Source organism: Marmota marmota, unplaced genomic scaffold (assembly GCF_001458135.2).
Source record: "Marmota marmota marmota unplaced genomic scaffold, marMar, whole genome shotgun sequence".
In the NCBI taxonomy this organism is placed as follows: domain Eukaryota; kingdom Metazoa; phylum Chordata; class Mammalia; order Rodentia; family Sciuridae; genus Marmota; species Marmota marmota.
Genome location: NW_026000021.1, coordinates 2,122,300 through 2,144,983, shown reverse-complemented (window position 1 = coordinate 2,144,983; position 22,684 = coordinate 2,122,300). Strand labels below are relative to the sequence as shown.

Genomic DNA, 22,684 nt, shown 5'->3' with positions numbered 1-22,684 from the left:
ATACCCAGCAGTTAAAACTAAAATTCTGCTAAAGTTGAATGAATGCTAGCTCTTAAAACAGGCCCAATAAAGTTTGAATTGCTTTGCCTGGAAGGCAGGGCCAAGTGTGGTTATCTTTGTATCTTTCACATACATACAGTAAAGTGTTAAAAATTTCATATATCAACTGGATTAGTAACTGCTTGATAAAAGACTGGTTTTTCAGTACTAAGTTGTTATATTCACCCTGACTTCTTCTTAATTGTGGGGAACTGTCTTAGGCTCTTGGAAATGAATGACAAATCAGACCTGGTCTCCTAGCAGTCACTGAAGGGATAACAAAGGACACACAGGAGCAGACTGGGAATTATTTTAGAAAGACACACATTGGTAATATTGTGGGAAGTTGGAAGGTTTAAGGAAGATGCTACAACAAAAGCCAACATAAAAACTTAATAGAGGCCTAGAATTTAAAAACGGCAAAGAAGAAAACTTGAACTATCACAATACAGATCCTATTCTTTACAATTTCGGGTGAAATCAAAGCAACATGGGTGTAAGGATTTACCTAATACAGGAATTCTGACAATATTACACTTGCTAGGTTCTCTTAAGATAACAAAATGGATTTGCATTCTGGGAACACACACTGATGACTATGTTAGTCCTTCCATCACTTCCATCAGCAGCTGGACACAGAAAATAGTGATTCTTTAATTAGTGGGATGGAAGAACTAGGGGCACAGAGAAGCCAGATTGGTCACAGGAGGGTAAATGTGAAGGGAACACTCACCATGTTAAGAAATCAGTCCCCCTGCCAAGTGCCTACTTTAGAAGCTTAGGAAGAGGGTAAAGATGCAGCGTGGGTGGATTCCATTTCTCTTTGGAATCTAGTAAACTATACTAGCTTTTGAGTAAATCAACTGGAAGGGAAAACAAATGCAAACCACGTAGTTAAATATATGCAACCAGAAGACAAAGCACACAGTCTCCTTACTCCCAAACTGGAAGCACACAGAGAAACCACTGTTCCTAAGACTCAGCACTTAATTACAAACACCTTTGAAAAAGCACCTGCTATTTTCTGGAGGAGCAGCAACGTTTACGGACAGCTGGGGCTTGGTCCCTGGCCACACAACACCATCAGGAAAGCGCGTTCCCATCCCGTCACAACCCCAGTGAGCGGAGTGCTCCCAAACTTCCTCTCGCCGCCCGAAATGGGGTTAAATGCAAGGAGAGGGTCCTTCGCTCCCGACCGCAGGATGGGTGGGGTAGGCCGCCGGGACCCGGCATACCTGGAGTGAGCGGGTGGGCCCCCCAAGGTCACCGCCCTTTGCACAGCCCAAGCCCGGACAGTCCAGGCGCCCAAGTCTCGTGACTCCTGAGCTTAGCAGTCTAGGGCGAGCCCTGCAGCACAGAGGGTGGGCGAGACTGTCTGGGAGACCCAGAGTGGTGGGGAGACTCAGAGTGGTGGAATCCCCGGCACTGCGGAACGTGCAGCTGCGTTAGATCAGGTGTGCGGCCAGGAAGGCCCCCTCCGTCCCAGGTGACCCGGGAGCCGCTTAACTTTGGCCCCACGGACCCGCAGCCCCCTCGCCACGCAAGGGAACCTGCTCTCCCTCCTCCGAGGTCAGGGCCAGTGCTTCCCCAGAGTGGACACACCCGGGGAAGGAGTTGGGGCGCACCCAACCCACCCCAGGCCCCTCTCCACCCTCCGCCCCCCGGCTCGGCCCTCTCTTCAGGAACCCCGGCGTGACAGAGAGAGAGAGGTCCTTACCTCTGGAAGACCCTGGCCCTCCGGACCCTTGGGCAACCCCATGACCCGGGGGGTGACGTGGGGCGGTAGCTAAGCCCGCCGCGCGTAGGGAGGAAGTTGTCCCCACAGCTAAGCTGCTACCGGGGTGGAGCGCAAAACGCAAACTTCCTCCACGGCCGCTACCGCNTGGGCCTGCGCGAAGGCGAGGCTGGGCGGAGCCTGGACCTCTAGTACCTGCTTGATTCAAGAGCTTATCGCTGGGGCTCTGATTTTTGTCCCGAGAAGTTTAATGAAAGTTTAATGAAGTCTTCTTGCATCTTAAGGATATTTTGCATCTCGGTTCCCTTTCCGTCCTTTTCTAAGCATCGGGTGTCCCAGTTGGGTCCGGTTGTCTCCACAAGCCAGACTTCGGAAGCTCCCTAGCTTCAGAGTCAGAGTTGGAGCACCAATGAGTTTAGGAAAACCAGATCCCGGCCGAGTTCCAGCTCTGACTAGGGCGCACTTGGGCAAGTTTCTCGGCAACTGAAACAGGGGACCGGGCCCCCGAAGAAGGGATTCTTCATGCCCACTGCCCTCCACAGCGTCCCATCCAGTGGCATCTAGTTCCCGGGAAACCCGCTGGGAAAATGCCCTCTGCCTTCCCGGGCTTCAGCTCTTCCCCAGCCCGGGTTTCTGGGTCTTCCTAGGAGGAGGACATCTCAGAGAATATGAATCCTGCGTTGGAGTCATTTTAGCTGCTACATATGATACACTCTTTGTCTGTCCCAGAGGATGGCAGCTATATAAAGGGTTGTCCCTCTGATGAGCGTGCTACAGCTCTATAAGGGTTTACCCAGCATTTTTTCTTTCTCTTTTTTTAAGAGATGAAGACAGAGTGATCCTTACTCTGAGAAGTGGGAAGAGTGAGACTATAAACTGATTGAAATCAAAGAGGTTTTGTGTTTGCTTTTTTTCCTCTTTGCATCCCTACCATATATTTTTTTTAATTACTCAATAAATGTTTCCCCTTGAAAAAATTCTCTGTGCTTTTTGCATTTCTCCTTGGAGTTTGTCCTGACAACAGAGACTTGTCTGGAACCAAAGCACAAAAGTCAACAGGCCCTAAAGACATCATTTTGTTCTTAAATGTAGGTAGCAAATAATTCATAAAACTGTGTGCCATCCTCCAATCCCCAGGTTACTTGATAAATTACTTGACAAATCTAAATATTCAAGTAATGGAAACTCTCCTGTCTGGGTTGTAGAACATCTCACTCTCACCTACCAATGAAACTCAATTTCCAGGGTTCCTATACTCAAAACTCCCCAAATATTTTATTTTTTTTTTAACCTTAAAACTGTCCTTCACTAAAATGGTATAGGTTGAGAGGGAATGGAGAGTGATGATCATTTGTGGCCATTCAGGGTAAACAGAGCCTTAAGACAAATAGCAAAATCTTATAAAGCATATGAGCCTAACTAGCTGTATATAAAATAGCCCAGTGGAAAGGGCCTAGAGAATAACAGGACTCAGAGAGACTACACCACAGGTCCTCTGTTATAAATGCCTTTGCGAAGTTTTAAATAATGATGAGCAACTGACTTTCCCAGAAAAAAAACAAAACTGTCCCAGTATTTTTTTTTTTTTTTGAAGATGTCAGATAGCGGTCAAGAAAGCTGAAGCAACACATATTTAAGAGGGGAAAATCTGCACAGTCTTGTAGAAGATCTTGAATGGTGACAGAGGAGATTTGTAAGGAACATCTCAAATAAATGCATTGTACTCCCTTTCCTCTGGCTGCAGGTACCCCAATACACTTTCTGTCTCCCTTGTGGGCTATCTGGGGGATTAGGAATCAGTCGTTATATCCTTTTCTCATACATTCAGTACAAATAATGTGATGTTCTTTCAATATCATTCTCCAGATCCTCACAAATACAGGTTGTCATAATAAAAAACCCTCTGTTAGGATCACCTTTACCCTGGATGAAGATTTCTATAAAATCTCAATCATTTGTGCTTCTAGGCCTTTGCCAATCCTAGTACTCTAGGCTATTGCTATGACCAAGAAGAGGAATCATGAAATCCTAAAAAAGGAAGACCTTAGAAGATATCTAGTACAACAATGGGTATTCAGAAAAGTAGAGTGACACTCTTAAGTCCCACAGCATGTAGGTGACAATGCTATGATTTGAAGCAAGATTTTCTGATTTGCAGTGTACTTTTAGTCACCCATCTATCCATCCGTCTATCCATCCATCTATCCATCCATCCATTAATATTACTGAGTTCCTTCTGTGTCAGCGGCTCAAGTTTTTCAGTCCATTGAAATCATTTAGTTCTATTCTCAGAGTGTCTGATTTCAGTAGTCTGGGGAGAGACATGAACAATGGATATTTTTCCCTTAGGATATATGCATTTTATATAATACAATAGTGAATGGTGACTTCCTTATGAGTACAGTATGTTTCTTTATAGACCAAAGTGGCACAGAAAATTCAAAATCTTAAGTAGTCTAAGTCTTTAGGTTAAATGAGTTCTTCCTAAAAATTTTTAATTGTATGCTGATCTATTGTTAAAGTTGTAAAATTTTACCATGTATCATCCTATATTTAGCATTTCTACAGGAAAATAATAGAGGCCAGGTGTTGGAAACTGACTTAAATACCCTCTACTTCTAGACAGAAGATAAAACAACTTAGCATGCATACACACACACACACACACACACACACACACACACACACACACACTTGGATGATTTCTTCCAGTACGTTTTCTAAAAAAAAAATGATAGTTTAATTAACAAGATTCAATCATTTTCATAATTTTCACAACCACACTCTACATTAAAAAGAATTTGACAAGGAATCACTACACAGCAGTGAGTATACATGCTTGAGAATATTTGCTACATTCTTAATTTCAGAGAAAACAATAACATTCTTGCTCAAGAGATTTAATAATTAAGCATTGCTTATAAGGGAAGGACAAGTGTATTATTAAGCCAATACAGGGGATTCCAGTGAGCAGCCAATTTGACAAGAGTTTGTGCCAGAAACTGTTCTTGGTGTTGGAGATATTGCAGCCAACCAATTAGACAATTGGTGAAAGAAATTAAGTATCTAAATTAATAAGATAATATTGGGTAAAAATAAGTGCTGTTAAGGGAGGAAAAACTGTATAGCAGGATAGAGCATAGCTGGAGTCAGAATCTCTTTTAGAGGAAGGGGTCAGGATAGGACTGTCCCTTGTCATTCCCAAGCAGATACAATGAAGAGACCCCAGGGAAAAGAATTCTCAGCAGAAGAAGCATCTGAGGTGTTCTGGACAGCTTCTCTGTCCAGACAATCGGCCTTCAGCCTTCTCTCCTTGTTTCCTGCTATACAAAGCTGACCTGTAAGGGCTTCAACAGTAGGGCCTGGGATGTGAGGATCTAGGGTGGGTCATGATGTAAGGGGATCTACAATGTGATTTCTGTGGGTTGAAAATCTGAGTCATGGCACCTGGGGAGTAGGATTTGAATAGTAATTTAGCAAATATACAAGAACTTAAATATCCTTGAATATGATACTTCTACTCAGGATTTATGTACAGAGATCTTCGTCAGAATATTACTGCGAGAAAAACCTGTGTTATGGTTTGGATATGAAGTGTCCCCCGCAAAGCTCTGGTGCTAATACAGGAACATTCAGATGATGGGATTGTGAGAGCTGCTTCCATCCTACTTTGAATAAACTGGCTGGTGGTAACTGTAGGCACATGGGTCATGGCCAGAGAAGGTGGGTCACTGGGGCCATGCTCTGGAAAGTTTCATCTTCCCTAGAGCGGAGCAGTACTCCTCCACCACCATGCTATTCTGTCCATCTTGGGCCAAGAACAATGGAATTGGCCAACCATGGATTGAACCTCTGGAACCATAATTCAAAATAATTTTTCCTCCTCTAAGTTGTTCTTGTCAGGTATTTTGGTCAGAGCAATGAAAAGATGACTAATACAACCTGAAAACCATGTAAACAGACCACAATAAGGGCATAATTAAATATATTACAGTATATTCATTTGGTGCAACATGTTGCCTGTGAAAATATTTTAGCAGTCCACAAAAAGAAAAGGGTGAGAGATGAGGCTATATAAATATTAACAATGTATGCCTGTCAAAACATCATTAAAACATTTAAAAGGCAAACTGGAAAAAAATGTTCATTACCTGTGACAAGAAACCTTACAAATGAGGAAGAGAAAATTCAATAGAAAAATGAGCGTGAGAGTTGAATAGAGAATTCCTGAAGGAAATTGTCACTAAACACATGGAAAAAAATTCTCAGCCTCATTTTAAAAATGAAAATGAATGATCTTTTTTGCATGGAAGAAATAATTAATATTTTGAGGACATTTAAACAAATGTCAATAGCACTCCCTAGTCATTGAGTTTTCACAACAGAACTAGAAGGCAATTTGGCAAAGTTTATTTTTCATCAAATATCCATTCCTTTAGTGCTTACTGTGTGCCAGGCATCAAGAAGAGTTCTAAATAGAGGTGAGAGGAGTGACTGAGAACCCAAGGGGCATTTGGAGTTCTACAGTGATTGGGAAGTTGTCTTAGTCTGTTGGGGATACTGTAACAAAATTCCGTAAGGTGGGTGGCTTCTAAACGACAGAACTTAATTTTTCACAGTTCTGGAGGTGGGGAAATCCAAGATCAAGACAGTATCAGATTTAGTGTCTGGTGGGAGACTGTTTCTCATAGGTGGGCTGCTTTTCACCGTGACCTTAAATGACCATGACAGATGGGGTGAGAGACTTCTCTGGGGTCCCTTTTATAAGGCCCTTAATCCCATTCATGAAGGCAGAGCCCTGATCCCCTCCAAAGGTCCCACTTCCTAATACCATCAACTCAAGGGCTAGAATTTTAACCTATGAATTTTAGCAGAATACAAACATTCACACCTTAGCAGGGGTATTACCAACATTTAGCACTCAGCTGTTACAGATGGCAAACTTCCTGCATTGACATTGATTCATAAGAATTTCTTTGACTAGAGGAATGTGGGCAGATATATGATCCGTCATATGTTCCTTCATTCTCTCATGCTAGTGCCATCTACTGCAAGAACATACCCAGGCCACCACGGCTTCTTCTGCTTGGGCCCTTGAAGGGAATCAGACAGGAGAGAATGGAGCAGACCTGAGAGCCAAGCTCAGCTAAACCCCTGTCCTGTGACTGTCAGTGTTTGTTGGGAGCATATTTGGAGGTAATTAAGCACCATGGGCACACCATAGCCTAATATAAGGCACACAGAAGAATTATCCCTCCAAATGCCAGAAACACCCTAAATCCTCTGCCTGAAGAGCGCTGAGTACAGTGTTATGGTTCAGGTGTGAGGTATCCCCCCAAAGCTCATGTGTGAGACAATGCAAGAGACTTCAAAGGGGTTGTGAGAGTCTTAACCCAATCAGTGATTAATCCCCTGATGAGATTAACCAGGTGGTAACTGGAGGCAGGTGGGGTATGACTGGAGGAGGTAGGTCACTGGAGATGTGGCTGTGAGGTACATGTTTATACTCTCTTTTTGCTTCCTGATCATCACATGAGCTACTTCCCCTTGACACTATTCTGCTATGATATTCAGCCTCACCTGGAGCCCCGAGGAGTGGAGCCAGCTGTCTGTGCACCAAGACCTCTGAAACTGTGAACCCCCAAATAAACTTTTCTTCTCTATAATTGTTCTGGTTGGGTCTCTTAGTTGCAGCAGTGAAAAAGCTGGCTCAAACATACAGGAACAAAACGGAACTTGGGATGAACAAATAATCACATCAAAAAATGACACGAGAGCCTATTTGAAGTACCACCCTTGGACTCTCTAGAAATTAAAGGACGTAATTGACTCACTCAGGAAATCCACTTCTGAATACCCTATATTTATACAAAATCATCTTTGGAATTGCAGTTTTATCAAGCTTCCATATTAAACTAAATGAGAAAAAAATTCAAATCACCTTAGGAGACCAATAAATGCTGTATTCTAGATTAATATGAAAGACTTCTTAAATAGCAATAAAAAATACATTATACTTTTACCATCTCAAAATCAAATAAGATAGAAACAACGTGCTAATAAGTTTCAAGCTTATGTTTTTGTGTGGATATACATAGGAAAAAAAACAAAGTGTGTTTTTCTACTCACTGCTCACACAGACATTCCACACTTCAGACACCAGAAGCATGGTGACATTTCTTCTTACTCATCCAAGGGACTCTGCAGCAGACTCAGAACCAGCTGAGTGTCTTCCTACACAATTCAGTTCTGACACAGCCTACTTGGAGAGACAATCGGATCCCACAGGTTGAAGCTCAGTGCCACAACACTGCCCCCATTTCATAGGCCACTCTCAAGCACAGGTTAGAACCTGTGCGTCTGATGGACCTGTTTTAAATCAGTTCCCCAGGATGCCCTACTTGGGTTCAATTAATTTGCTAGAATGGCTCACAGAACTCAGGGAACACTTACTTACACTTACTGGTTTATTATAAAAGATATTACAAAGAATATATGTGAACACCAGATGAAAAGACTGATAGGTAATGGCACATGGGAAGGGGCACAGACCCCTCTCTAGGTACTCCACTGACTAGGAACCTCCACGTATTCAGCTATCCAGAAGCCCTGGACCTTTTCTTTTGTTATTTTATGGTGGCTTTATTATACAAGCATATTTGATACAGCATTGGCTTTTGGTGATCAGTTCAACCCCAATCTCTTTTACTCCTCAGAGTTTTGTGGGGTGGAGCTAAAATTCGTAGGCTTCTAATCATGCCTGGGTCTCTCAAGTGAAGAGCCCAACTTAAAGCTGGCTGGTGGCTGCCAATCCCACCATTTCATTAGTATTTGAGAGATACTTTAATCACTCCAGGATTCCAAGGATTTTTAGGATATATGTCTGGATAAAGACCAAGTATCTATTTCATAACATTATAATATTATAGATTTATGAATATCATTCAGAGAACTTTTGTATTTCTTGACAAAGAACATTACTGCAGTATCTGTGAATTTTTTTATTGGGCTTTCTAACAACAAAATACTTTGCCTACAAATAGAACAACATGGAAGTCATTAATTTGTGATTGAAAAATAATCTAAAGTTATAAATCATCACCCTAAAACTATAATACTAACAAGCCTGTATTTGAACCATTGTACCCCTTAATAACAACAAAACTAACAGTGAAAGAAATCTGAATTACTTTGGTAGAGAGAGGAAATAATAGTCTTGCTGTGGTGGAGTCATTCAAACATACACGATGTAAAGGGAAATCAACCTGGTAGATGAGTCACTTCTGTTACCAGACTCAGTAGACGTAGGTGGAATCCAGGGCTTGGGGAAGACACTTTTTTTATTGTCAATGGAGGATGCAGTGGGCCAGCCAAATCCCTGGGTAGAGAGGATTCCTGGGAGAAGGACAGAGGGTCCTCTGCTCAAAAACTGCACATGTGGATGAGGTGTCCATGAGACTGTTCACAACAAGCATTGCTTGAAATAGAAAAGCACTGAACATGACCTAAATATTCATCAAAAGAGTGAACATATCATTTGGGATATCTTTGTATAGTGGTGAAGATGAACTAGAGTTCCACGTTGGAACAACTATAAATAAGAAACCCATAAGTTTAAAGTTGAATCTTTAAAAAAGCCACGCTTATATTTGTTTGCTAAGTCTGCAAACACGGAAAATAATAGGTGTGAAGCCTCTTAGAAAGTATGCTCTTGACTGAGTTTTTTTCTGGGGAAGGAATGGGAGCAGGAATAGAGAAACTCATTAGCTTTACGTTCTATTGGTTCAGGAAAGAGATCTAAGGAAGATGTAGTACGTCACCATTTAAGAAGTATGAGTGATGAATACATGGATAGTTCTTATTTTCTTCAAATTTTAATTATTTGATAATAAGATATATTAAGAACAACATAGATAAGGCTATCATGAAAATGAAGTCATATCCAGAAAGGGGATGGGATGTAGACTCGTCTTTGGAGAAACTTGATTTTGAACAGACGGGAAGAAGAACAAAGGTGATTAGGGACAACATGATTGATAGATGTTTGATGGCTTTTTTTTTTTTACGATGACAATGATTTAAATTTCTTTTATTAAATTTCAAGGAAGAATCCAGTAGAGAATAAAAAAGTTTGAATACATAGACATGGATCTTAGAGCCTTAATACTTACAAACCTCCCTTAAATATAAAAAAGGCATGTTTCCTTCTACATTAGAATGCCAGTTCATGAGGAAGGACAGAGCTGTGTGTGTTCTGTTTATCTGTGTCTAGAGTCTGTCCCCAAGTGCTCCCAAGTGTCCCCAAGTGCATCAATGGTGGATGATGCATGGAAAGGTGGTTAAGCATGGTCATGTTAGCATAGCGTGTGCATCCGAGTGGCCACCAGGTGGCAGACATGTCGGTCAGTGATTATCCTTTCAGTTGAGGAAAATTGAGGTGGTAGTTACAAGGTAATAAACCACAGTTGTAACTTTCTACTAAGTCCGTTTATGAAGTGGAATATGCCCAATATTTAAGTGAAAATTTAAGACTGTCCTAGTACCTATTGATTTCTCATCCCAAATATCAGTATACACAACTTAATCTTTCCTGGAAAAGGAGTGTTTGGTGAAAGAAAAAAGAAAAAAAAAAAAAAAGGCAGTTGTATGGAGTGATGGTTTAAAAAAGAACTTACTATAGTTTGGATCTAGAATATTATCCAAAGGCCCATGTATTCAAGACTTGGTCCCTGGTGTGGTGCTATCGGGAAGTGGTGGAAACTGTTAAGAGGCAGGATCCAATGGGAAATTTCAGGTCACTGGAGTGTACCCTCAAAGTGGATGGTGGGACACTAGAGTACCCTCCCTGCCGCTCTTTCTGGCATGAGTTGAACAGTTTTCTTCCAACACACACCCCACCATAATGTGCTGTCTTGTCACACAGACCTAAAAGTGATGGGGCCAACTGACTGTGGACCCAAACCACTGTTTTAGTCATCTTTTTCACTGCTGTGACTAAAAGAACCAACCAGAACAATTATAGAGGAGGAAAAGTTTATTTGAGGGCTCTTGGTTTCGGAGGTCTCAATCCATAAACAGCTGGCTTCATTCCTCAGGTCTCCAGGTGAGGCAGAACACCCCACAGAAGAGTGTGGCAGAGGGAAGCAGTTCACATGCTGATCAGAAAACAGAGACTCCACTCTCCAGATACAAATATATACCCCAAAGCCACGCCCCGATTCCCACTTCCTCTAGCCACACCCTACCACTTCAGTTAACTCAGTTAATTCCTATCAGGGGATTAAATCACTGATTGGGTTAAGATTCTTACAACTCAATCATTTCTCCTCTGAACCTTCTTGAACATTATCTTACCTGTGAGATTTGGGGGTACACTTGACATCCAAACCATAGCAACCACTAAAACTGTGAACTGAAATAAGCCTTTTCTCTTTTTAAGTTGATTATCTTAAGTATTTGTTACAGTAACAAAAAGTTGACTATGTTTATCTTTTCTTTCTCCTGAAATCCCACTAAAATTCCACAAGGAAAAATCAGAAGAGAAAACTAAAATATTTTACCATTGGTTATATTTGACACGGTACAAGCAAGAAAAAGAAATCTATTTTCCCCCCATTCATCCTTTTTAAGTTGCTCTGTCAGATCAATTTTTCCCACACCCACGCCTGGATGATATCTTGTGTAGATCCTAAATCTCTTGTGGAAATTTTGCAGATTAGGATGATCTCATTTTCAGGCATGGAAAATTCCAGTCTAATCTAACCTTTACTCTCGTGCAGTCCACACCTTCATCCACTTCCTAGCTTAGGTCTGACCTCAAATTCTTCTCAACGGAAATGGAGGTATACAGACTATCCTTCTTTCCTTCTCTCATGCCATGTCTCCCATTCACTAACTGATCCTTCTATCCACCCTTGATGCCATACCAAGGAAAGCAGGAATGAGAAGGGAAGAGGGAAACTCCTCTTTGGTCAGTTCTTGTTTCCAACATAGACCTTCTGTGTGGCAGGTGCCCCAGAGTTGACCCCTTTGGATGCAGAGGCATTTATAGGGCTTTTATTTTCCTTCTCTCGAATGGGACTTTTGCTTTGAACTCTTCTTCCCACACTTCCCTGGGCAAAACACCGTGCAGCAGGTCTATCATGATGTTCTCCTCATTCTCCTTCCAGGAACTCTGGTTGTAAGCTTATTCTATTTACTGGAACTCTTAGGTGGGGGTTCTTCCAAGATCACTCATACTTTGCTTGTTTCTCACTTAGAGAAAATGAGACTCTGTAATCTCTACTATGGAAATTCAGACCATTCCCAAGGTATTTATTTCTTTATTCTCTAGGGGCACTCTAAGCAGCCTCAGAGGTTTGGAAAGCACAAATCTCTCTGCCCTACCTGAACTCCTAAGTCCAGAGTATGCGGGTCCAATTCTCTCAAGAACAATCTTTGCCTACACTCTGTCCACAGTTTCTGCAGCTAAGCAGCAGCTGGCTGGGGGTCAAGCTGTTGGTCTTCCCTCCTGGCCCATAACCCTGATGTTTTGTGCCATGAAGCCTCATCTTACTTAACCCAAGGTGTAGAAAGAAGCATTGACTTTATTTTTTATTATTTCTTTTTGCTTTTAAAATTTTATTTGAATTAGTTATACATGACAGTAGAATGCATCTTGACACATTGTACACAAATGGAGGATAACTTCTCATTCCTCTGGCTGTACATGGTGCTGAGTCACACCAATGGTGTAATCAGACATGTATGCAGGGTAAGAAGCATTCACTTTAAATGTTCACTCTTAAATATAAATTTCTTTCAAAAAACACTGATTCACTTAAAACAGTGTAAACTATTTATGTATTTATGTACTTTTCTTCATATATGGGTGAGAAGTAAGCTAAGGGCACAAGGTTTGTTTTACTATACATGCATGGTATGCAAGCCCTACATGAATGTCTAGAATCTTCCTTTGGAATATAGGGGAAATTAAATTCTAGACTTGGAGCCGCAACCAAAGCTTCAAATTAAAAAAAAAAAACTCACTTAAAAACCTATAATTACACTATCATCACATAATAGTAGATAACTGCTATTTACAGATTGCAAATTAGATTATAAAAGGGTACTCTTAGAAAATGAAAAATGATAGGTGAAAATACAAAATTCAATGGGAGAATTGAAAGATAGGGCCAAGGAAATGTCCAAGAGAGGTCAGATGTCCTGATAGAAGACACCAAGTCCTTCAAAATGATGATGAAGCAGTGTCCTGGTTGAAAATACTCTTCAAATGCCATGCATAAAAAAATGGAAAAATAATTCGCACAAAAGCACATTAATATGACATTTCAGGACTTGAGAGATAAGGAGAAGATACTAAGATTTTGTAGAGAGAAAGACCAGGTCACAAAACAAAGAAATAAAGTAACATTGGAAGCTAGAACACAATGGAACATGTTCAAAATTCTAAAGAAGAACTACATGTGGAATTCTACACTCCAGTAAGATTTTAATCAATCAAGAGGGTAAAATAAAAATTGATTTAAATATGCAAAGCATAGTTGCTAGTTGTCTAGATAATGTCCATTCTTTCTTATCTTCCTTGTAGAAGAACTTGATGGGTGTAAAAATGTGTCCAGTTCTGCTTTTCCCAGGATCCTGTGCAGATTAGGAGTAGATATGTGACCCATGTTTGAGCAATGAGATGTCAATGGATGATTGCCAGGAAAACTCCTTCAAAGGGGCTAAGATTCACCATATACATTGCTCTCTTTCACTCTTATCTTCCTGCCTGGACATGAAACTTGAGTTGGAACATCTTTTTCTTTTTTTTTTCCATTTCTTTACTCATTGACTGGTGTGAAGGAACTACTAGAAGTTATTGTAATTATGGTCAGAGGCAATACAAAATTATGGGAGAGGAAATAAGAATGTGAGATGAAGCAGAACTTCAGAATTACTCTGAATGCCATGACTCTCCCTCTTATAATTCTGTTAACTGACCTTGAAACCACTCCAGGCCTGAAGGTAATCAATGTCCCCTTTGATCAAGGCTGCCAGCTTATTGGGTCTCATTTGTGTCTCTGTCCCACGCCCAGTAGGTTCTTGATGACATGAACCAGGGAGTGAATGAACACCATCCTCATTTATAACTTTCCAGGATACTCTCATCCTCTTTTAGAGTTCTGCATTTCACTTGTCTTTGGTCAAAACCTCCATGACTAGCACCCACAAGATCCTTCCAAGTCCTTGAACTCACTGTGCTTGGACTTCTCTTAAGGGAATGAACTAAACAGTTTTGGGGGTTTTGTTTGTTTGTTTATTTGTTTGGTACTGGAGATTGAACCCAGGGGCACTTTACCACTGAGCTACATCCCCAGTCCTTTTTATTTTTCTATTTTAAAACAGAGTCTCACTAAGTTGCTCAGAGCCTTGCTAAGTTGCCCAGGCTGGCAACTGCACCAGCCTCAGCCTCCCCAGTCACTGGGATTGTAGGTGTGCACCACCGTGCCTGGCTGAACTAAACAACTGTCAAGTTCTGCTTCATCTTGAATTCTTATTTCCTCTCCTACAATTTTTGGTTGCCTCTCACCATAATTACAATAACTTCCAGTTGTTCCTTCATACCATAATAACATTGCCAGCAGACTTATCTGAACAACACGGCTTCTTGGCTTAAAACCCCATTTATTAAAAATTGTGGACTTGAAGTTTTTCCCTTCATAATCTGGCTTCAATGTACCTTCCTCTCCTAAACGCTCACAGACACCCTGGACTTCTCACATCTTCTTAAGCCCATTTGGAGTTTTCTTAGTTTATACTGTTTCTTCTGCTTAGAATTGCATGATTCCTTTCAGACCACAGCCCTTGCATCAACCAAATAACATTGAATCCATCATTCTAGAACCAATTGTAGTGCATTGGTTCCCCATAAAGCATTCCCCAGTCATTCAAGTAGAATCAGTCCCTGGACCTTTGGTGGCTGCAAAACACCTTGCAGTTACGTCTATTATAGCATTTGTTAGGACAGTTAGTACATTACCTGCCCGTGTACCCTTATTGAGGATGCTCCATTTGTGCAGCCCTCACAGACCCAGCACACAGTAGTACGTGCTCAAAAATTGTCAGATGAACTGAATTGAGATTCAAGGAGCTATCCTGACTGCAGTTTCAGTCTAACATCTTGTGAAAATAGGAAAGGCAATGCAATGCATACCTACTCCCTTAGGAATGCTGCCTCATAATTATTTTAAAAGTTTTCCATTTTATCAAAGAGCCTTAGAAATGGCTCCCTTTCAAAGCTCCCCCGAAGTATTATTTTCCTAATTAATTATTGTAGAGGGATAACTATTGCATAAATCAATTTCCAACTTAGTTTGATCGTGATCACTAATGAAATAGATTGGAGATCTGGAGCCCCGAAGAGAATGTTTTCAGATGAATAATATATTTTATTTGTCAGCAGTCCTCAGGCTCAATTTATGGTGAAATTAACTGAAAGTGGATTGCAAATAATTGTTAACTCATTGTCAGTCTGCATTTCCAAGGCCCTGAATAGGTAGAATGACGTAAGGTAATTTGGTTTTTCTTCGTAATTGCTTCTGGATAATACCAGAAGCTTTGAAAGAGAGTGTGAGGCTGTGCATTTTGAAAATTGCAAAGAAAATGCAAAGCTGGGGTTGAATACCAAAAATTCTCCATATGTCAGATGTAGCAGAATTTTAACATTTCTCGGGCTCTTTGCAATCTGTTTTACTAAAGTTGTCTACAACAGATAACATGATTTTAGACTTGAGATATGAAAAACACTATTTTACGTGTTAACGGTGATAGTTAGGAAGGGGATCTGAGTCCAATTAGCTTTATGGTAATTTCGGAAAGTTAAAAAGACAATAAAAAATCTTTCATGTAACATAAAGAGACAATAGAAGTTTTTTAAGCTACTGAATATTACTAGAGAAGAGAATTTTAAAATGTTATACCATTTTTCTATTGCAGATGCCTCAGAGATTTTTCCTGTTAGTGTGTTCTCTGATTTTCAAAGTGGGGTGGGTACTATACAGCATTCCTAAACTTATTTGAGACAAGGAGCCTTTTCGGGGAACGAAAGTATTAACAAATCACGATTCAGTGATACACACTTTGAGAAATTTTGATCTATAGTCTGACAGCAGTGTGTGGGTACTTTCTAGTAGGTGGCGGCATTATGACAAGCAGCTACACCTCCTTTATCTTCATTCAGTTTTGAAATAAATGCCATTTATTCTGTTAATTTATTTTTGGAATGGATGTAAATAAATGACAGCTGAGGTTGTTATTTTTGTCTTTTGCAAAGTGTTATTTTTTTCTATCGCTGCTACCTGCTCACCTTCTCCATTTGATCTTTGAAAACTCACTCATTTTTCCCTGGGTATATATAGGTTATTCTCCTCTATGACAATGGCCAGCAAACCACCAGAAGAAAGGAAAAGAGGCAGGGAAGAATTCTTTGACCACGAGTGTTCAAAGAAGGCTGGCCTGGTTCAGACTTGGACTTCAGACGTCTGGCTTCCAGATCTGTAACCTAACAAACCCCTGCTGTTTTAAGCCACCCCGTTTGTGGTACTCACGTAACTTGTTTGAGGCGTTCTTACCACCCCAGTCTCAGTGACGAAGGTGACCTGCCAAGGAAGACTGGGTCATCTTCCTGCAGGACTGCATAGATGGCTGACCCAGACCACGGGGAAGCTGAGGGAGATCTGTGGTGGCCAGTGGAGCAGGGGGCCTGGCAGCTATCTTCCATGCCCAGGGAACAGCCAGAAATCAGGATGGTGGCACCTGCAGTGGCACCTACTACCCTACACCCAGGATCAGAGCACAAAGGAGGCTGCTTCCCTTCCCCACTTTCCAAACTTCAAGCAGATTCCCTTGCCACCCGAACCCAGACCACATAAGGAAGGGGATTCTGCTAAATGTATCTCTTGTTTAGCTGAATTGTCACAGTGCAAACTGCCACGGGGCATTGTTTCCACAGAGAGCTTGTTCAGTGTCATGTTGGGTTTTACACCTTGCCCTGATAAAGGGCAGGGACAGGCTGGGGGCTCTGGCCACTAGTGTGTGACCTTCTCTAATCCTTTGGTTTGGGCCACAGACCTAATCCATTAGCCTGACTCTAACAGTGTTTCTGGAGCCAGGATTCTGGTCCTTTCAATGTTTCCATAGAAAAATGCTCTGGTTTCTAGTGAGAATCAGAGGGTCAGTGACCCAACTGAGAAGGACAGAGTAGGGATGGCTCCCGTGGCTCTAATAGATGCTTTCAGCCTTGAGCCTTGCAGTTGTTCTCCAAGCTGCCTGTGCCTCAGGCCTAAGGTTGTCAGGGTTCTGCTCAGGAGGTCACTCCCTACCATAACTCCAAGTGGGCCTTGAGGAGTCTGCTTCCTCCCTTTGCAGAGTCAGATACGGGTCCTCCATCTGTTTGCCCACTTCCTTTTTCATTTGCTGTTGCCAGTTTTACAAACTGTGGTCTCCTCTCTTGTTTTATCGTTCTTGCAGGTTAAAAAATTTTAGAAGTTTTTTTCCTTGGGTTTCAGTTGTGTCACAAGAGGAAGTCGTGATCAATCTCAACCTATTGTTTTAAATACAAGATTTGCTTTTGCATTTGCTCTTATATCAGAGTGTGGCTTGCTTTCCCACACCCAATAACCTCCTGATGCAAGTATCCACCAACCTCCTAACCTCTAGTTCAGAACATTTTTGTCAATCCTCTTAAACTTTCTGTGTATCAACCCCTGCTTCCTCCTTCTGCCTGGAGGGTACTCTCTCTTGTGCTAGGTTTCCCCCGAATCCCCTGACTGTATCCTCAGTACCCTGCTTGGCTTCTCTTCCTTTACTTTCTCCTTAAATGAAATTCCCCAGAGCTTTATCTTTGGATTTCTTTTCTCTCACCATGGTTTCAATTATTGTTTATTGAATGATTCCCAAAGCCATATCTCCATTTATATTAGTTAGGGCTCTTGAGTAACAGAAACCTTATTTAAGTTGACTTAAGAAACAAAAGGGAGCTCATTTATTGGAACTGAGGACTCAACCAGATGCTCAAAACTGTACTGGATCAAGGATTAGTTTCTCTGTGTATCTACCTCTCCACTCTGCTTTCCTGTACACTGACCTTGTTCTCAGAAAGTGCCTCTCTACCTGGTGACAAGTCGGAAGCTCAGAGATTTCATGGTCTGCATGGTGCAACATCCCAGAGAAGGAAGGCATCTCTTTCCCCACAGCTATAGTGAGGTTCCCGTGGAAGATGTGGCTTCGCCAGGTCTGCCTGCATGCTGTTCTCTGGGCCCTGGTGGAGAGTGTGGGAATCCACCTCATCTAACACACAGGGATTAAATGGGATTGATGTGGGTTAGCAAAGGAGAATTAGGTCACCAGAAGGAAGGGTACAGAGGGGAAAGAGATGTTGCATTCATTTTGACAATGTGAAAGGAATTCTAGATCCCAGACACCAGGTCTGTCATCTGGGTTCTTTAGACTTTTTATCTTTTACATATAAAATGAGAAGATTGAATTTCTAAGGGCCCTTCACCACAATCTTTATGTAATAACGGACATACAGAGTAGAACCTTTGGAAGGTGCCTTTGGACACAGTCTGATGCAGAGCAGAGCATGATGATTAAGAGCAGGAATCTGAATTCAGGTGGCTGAAGTTCAAAGTTGCCTTTCTGTGCCTTGTCCATCATGGGGGGGGTGGTCTGCACTGTGGGTGTATGATCTGTGCAGTCTCAAAACACCCCTCAGCTCAGAGGGCCTCACACTTGGTATTAAGTTCTGCTATCACTGTCTTCAATGCCTTGGTAGTTTTTATCTCTGAATGTTTTGTAAGTGAATTCTGATGGGACCCTGAAGCATGCAGGTGAGTGAAGAAGATAAGCATGACATGGGCATCTGCTGTCCCTCCCATCTGGTTCCCTCACTGAGTTGGCGACACCTCATGAACGCAAAATCCTGGTAAACCCACAATATGTGGGAGTTCTGTCAGTGACACTCCAAATGAGCACGCTGTGAACACGTTACACTTCGCACTGACTTTCCGCCTGAACCAGAACTTGATTTAAAGGCAGGATGAAGACAATGTATTCTAAGAAATGCAAGACAGGGAGCCCCAGCATGTCCTTTCATATATGGTTTTTCTGCGTTAGCCAAGCACTTAACGGTGAAAATGGTGACACTGAAGAAAAGAGAATTCAATTCCCTTTCCTGTAAGTCCTTCCTGACTCACCAATAAGCCAAAAGCGAGCAGTGTTGGTAGAATGTGCTCATATCATTGAAATAAAAATAGTTGAGTTCTATTTGTCCAACATCTTCACTTTCTATATGTTTGAGCTACAAAATAGTAATTGTGCAATTCTGATTATTCTAAATACCAGTTATATGCTCTTATATTTGCATTTAGAATGGGCATTATACAATATAAAATGAATGGTAATATTCATATTAATAACACAAAATTTTTCTTTACTTTTTTTAATTTAAAATTTTTTTTAGGGTACCAGAGATTGAATTCAGGGGTACTCAACCACTGAGCTATATCCCCATTCCTTTTTCATATTTTTATTTAGACAAAGGGTCTCACTGAGTTGCTTACACCTTGCTGTTGCTGAGGCTAGCTTTGAACTCATGATCCTCCTGCCTCAGCCTCCCAAGCATCTGGGACAATAGGCCAAAAAATTCTCTCTACTTTTAATGACATTAAATGACAAATAAGAAAATTATAATAAATTGAGAGAGAAAGAGAAAAAGAGAGAAAGGAAAAATATTCTACGTTTTAGTACCTTTAATGGTAACTTTTTCCCGCTTTTGGAACAAAAGGCCCTACATTTTCATTTTGCACTGAGCCCCACAAATCATGTAGACTTCCCTGCATCAGAAATTTACCTTACCTTTCGGTGATTCTATTTCTTTATTTGTTGAATGTGCATAATTACAGCGTCCACATTATCAGGTGATTGCAAGAATGAACAGTGCTTAGCACCCTACAGTCACTCAAGGCCTATGGGCTTTTGTTATGCAGATGAGTGAGTAGACAGTAAATCTACAGGTGATTTGAATCATTCCATCTTCAATTTCCCTCAATTGTGAATTTATGTTAACCAAGCTAGTTAGCTAATTAATTCCCCTACACTTCCTACATTGGAGTAGTTGTATACAGTTGGTCTCCATGTTCATGGTTCCACATCTGTGGATTCAACCAACTTGAGTTTGACCAAATTCGGATGAAGAAGAATAATTGAATCGACACTGAACATACACAGATGTTATTATTGTGATTTCCTAAACAATAGTAGAATATAACATTTATATTGTGTAAGGTATTATAAGTAATCTAGAGATGATTTAAAGCATCTGAGAGGATGTGTGTAGCTTCCATATAAATAAGGCAACTTTTTATGTAAGGGACTTGAGCATCTGTAGATTTGATTATTCTTGCAGGAAGAGAGGGGAAGGTGTCTTAGAACCAACCTCCCATAGTCAGGAGATGACGATTTCTATGTCGTTTCCTTAAAGGGCTGACTTAATTTACTACTTAGAAGATGCCATTGAAATTAGCAGAAGAATTCATGTAGTAAGTACTAGAACAAAAAAAGTGAAGGGGCTGGGGATATGGCTCAGTTGGTACAGTGCTTGCCTAGCATGCACTAAGGCCCTGGGTTCAATCCCTAGTACTACTAAAATAAATAAATAAATAAAAAGGATCAAAGAGCAAGGGGTGTAGCTCAGTGGTAGAGCACCCCTGGGTTAAATCCCCAGTTCTGCCAAATAAAAAAAAAGTGAAGGAAAATCTTGCAAGAGGAGAGCCCTGTAGATCAAACTTTTTCAGTTCCAGTAAAAGCTGAGTTGCCAGGATTGTTTTATATGTGATAAAAGCAAAGGACGTTTTCTACTTCCCAACAACAGATGGCGCTGTAGCAAAGGAAATGGAAGACGGTCTATGGTAGAGAAATTCCGTCAAGTTCAAGGGAGGAAGCCAAGCTATAAACAACATATGGAAAACAATGAATGTTTTAATTAGGTGTTAATAACTGAATATTGAATCCTTGTCTTCCACCTAACTCACAACAGTGTTATGACAGCTAATTAATAAGTGATTGTAAAGGAAATGATTAATTATTTGCAGTAATAATTAGAATAGCTAACATGCTTGTAATCATAAAATGATTTTCAAAAGTAGATGGATGCAAAGAAAGTTATTATGCTGCTGTTACAGAAAAACTGTGGTGCCTCTTTTGGGATGATTTCTATCGTCATTCCACCATTCATTTCTGAGTTTACTACACAGGAATTATCAGTCATGGAATATTCCATCAAATTTCATTTTAGCCATGGAATCAATCTATGTATAATATCTTAAAGGCTGCCCTGTCATACTCACTTGAAATTATGTACCTAAGAGTAAAATTGAAAGCCTACATGTGTGTGGGGGAACTTTTTGGAAAGAAATCAACCATAGAACAAACCAAAACAAAACCCTGGACCAAAAGAATAAAGTCTCCCCCTAGAGCCCCTGTCTCTAGTGTCTGATTCCCATATATAAGAACCAAACTAAAAAGCAAGTGCACAATCCCAAACTTCTTTTCTGCCTCCTTCTCATTCCATATTTCAAATCTCTTTGAACTGCCTCATGTTTTCAGGATATAATGAAATCCCTTGCTCTGGAAGGAAGCCACGACAGATATATTTCAGAACCTCTCCCTTTCCTCTCTGCTAGTAGCAGAGCTAATGCAGTTTACTTATTAGATGAGTCACCATGGATACTGATACACTCAAGCCAAGTCTACCCCAGTGAGGGGAATTGGAGAATTGAGGCAATTATCCTCATAATTTAAATAAACAAAGTTCCTCTCGTTTTTGTTTCGGTTACCTGAATTTTTCAAGGGACTATCTCTTGAAATTATTAGAGGTGGTTCTTGCTTCGAGTGTCTTATTAAATTGGCTGACAGAGACCTGGACTCCTTTATGTCAGGCAAATGTATTCCTGCACTATTTTATCAACCCCCCCCCCCCAAGCATTTCTACCTGACATTTGGGAAAGCAACATGAATAACTCAAGTCTAGGATGAAACATTTCTGGAAGGCAGACGGCATTCAGATCTGGAAACGGTTGTTTGCAGAGACCAGATATTTTCAATCTGACAAAGACATTCACAATACCATGCCCTTCCTGACAATATGGCCCCCATCGTGTCCTGCATGGCCCACGTGTTTCTCTGCTGGTCCCAGGCCAAGCCATAACTTGCACCAGCATTTCCAAATGGAATTTTAGGGCTGGGCCTAAATGTTATCTCCTAATCCCATCTTTCTTCTCATGTCCCAATCTTGCCAGTATGAACTCCCTCATTTTATTACCCCTTACTTAATGCAGAGGTAAAAAAGCTTTGCAAGTGGCTAGCATGACTACCATTTTAAAGGAATGAGGCATCATATTCTGTTTTTTGATATCCATATTTAACATCTTAGTTATTTAGCACCTGTTGTCTTTGAGCCACCATTGTGCAGCTTCAGCAAGAACCCTGGTGATAGTACTTGTTATGATGTGAGTATCCAATGACTATGATCTGCATTTCTTTTCATCCTGAGGCATTTTTTAAGACTGGCTCTCGACTTTTAGCTTTGGCCACTGTCTTGCTCTAGTGACTCAGTCTCTGACTACCTCATCTCTAATTTCTTATCCCTCTCCAGCAGAAGATATCTAGGTCACCTGTACACAGGCTAAGCCTCTGTCTGATTGGACAGCATGCTATGGGTAGAAGGACTAACTATATGACAGAAATGGTCATTGGCAGCTGATGGTCATGGGTTTGAATCCCACACTTTAACTTGAATGATGTGAAATATTTCTTTCCTTCCCTGAACTTCAGTTTTTCTTTCTGTAAAATAGGGATAATAATATA

At 41.0% G+C, this 22,684-nt stretch overlaps 1 protein-coding gene across 5 annotated transcripts in view; it reads right to left on the bottom strand.

Moving 5' to 3' along the window:
* Ccdc93 (coiled-coil domain containing 93) overlaps positions 1-1,949 on the bottom strand; it is an 86,372-nt gene extending 84,423 nt beyond the window's left edge. For 3 of the 5 annotated variants that reach the window (XM_048810430.1, XM_048810432.1, XM_048810431.1), the window contains exon 1: positions 1,757-1,949. In XM_048810430.1, the coding sequence (XP_048666387.1) occupies positions 1,757-1,798 (42 nt within the window). In that variant the 5' untranslated portion in view covers positions 1,799-1,949. The remainder of the gene's footprint in view (positions 1-1,756) is intronic. The other 2 variants (XM_015501708.2, XM_015501709.2) reach the window with 1 other exon arrangement.
* Positions 1,950-22,684: the final 20,735 nt, after the last annotated feature.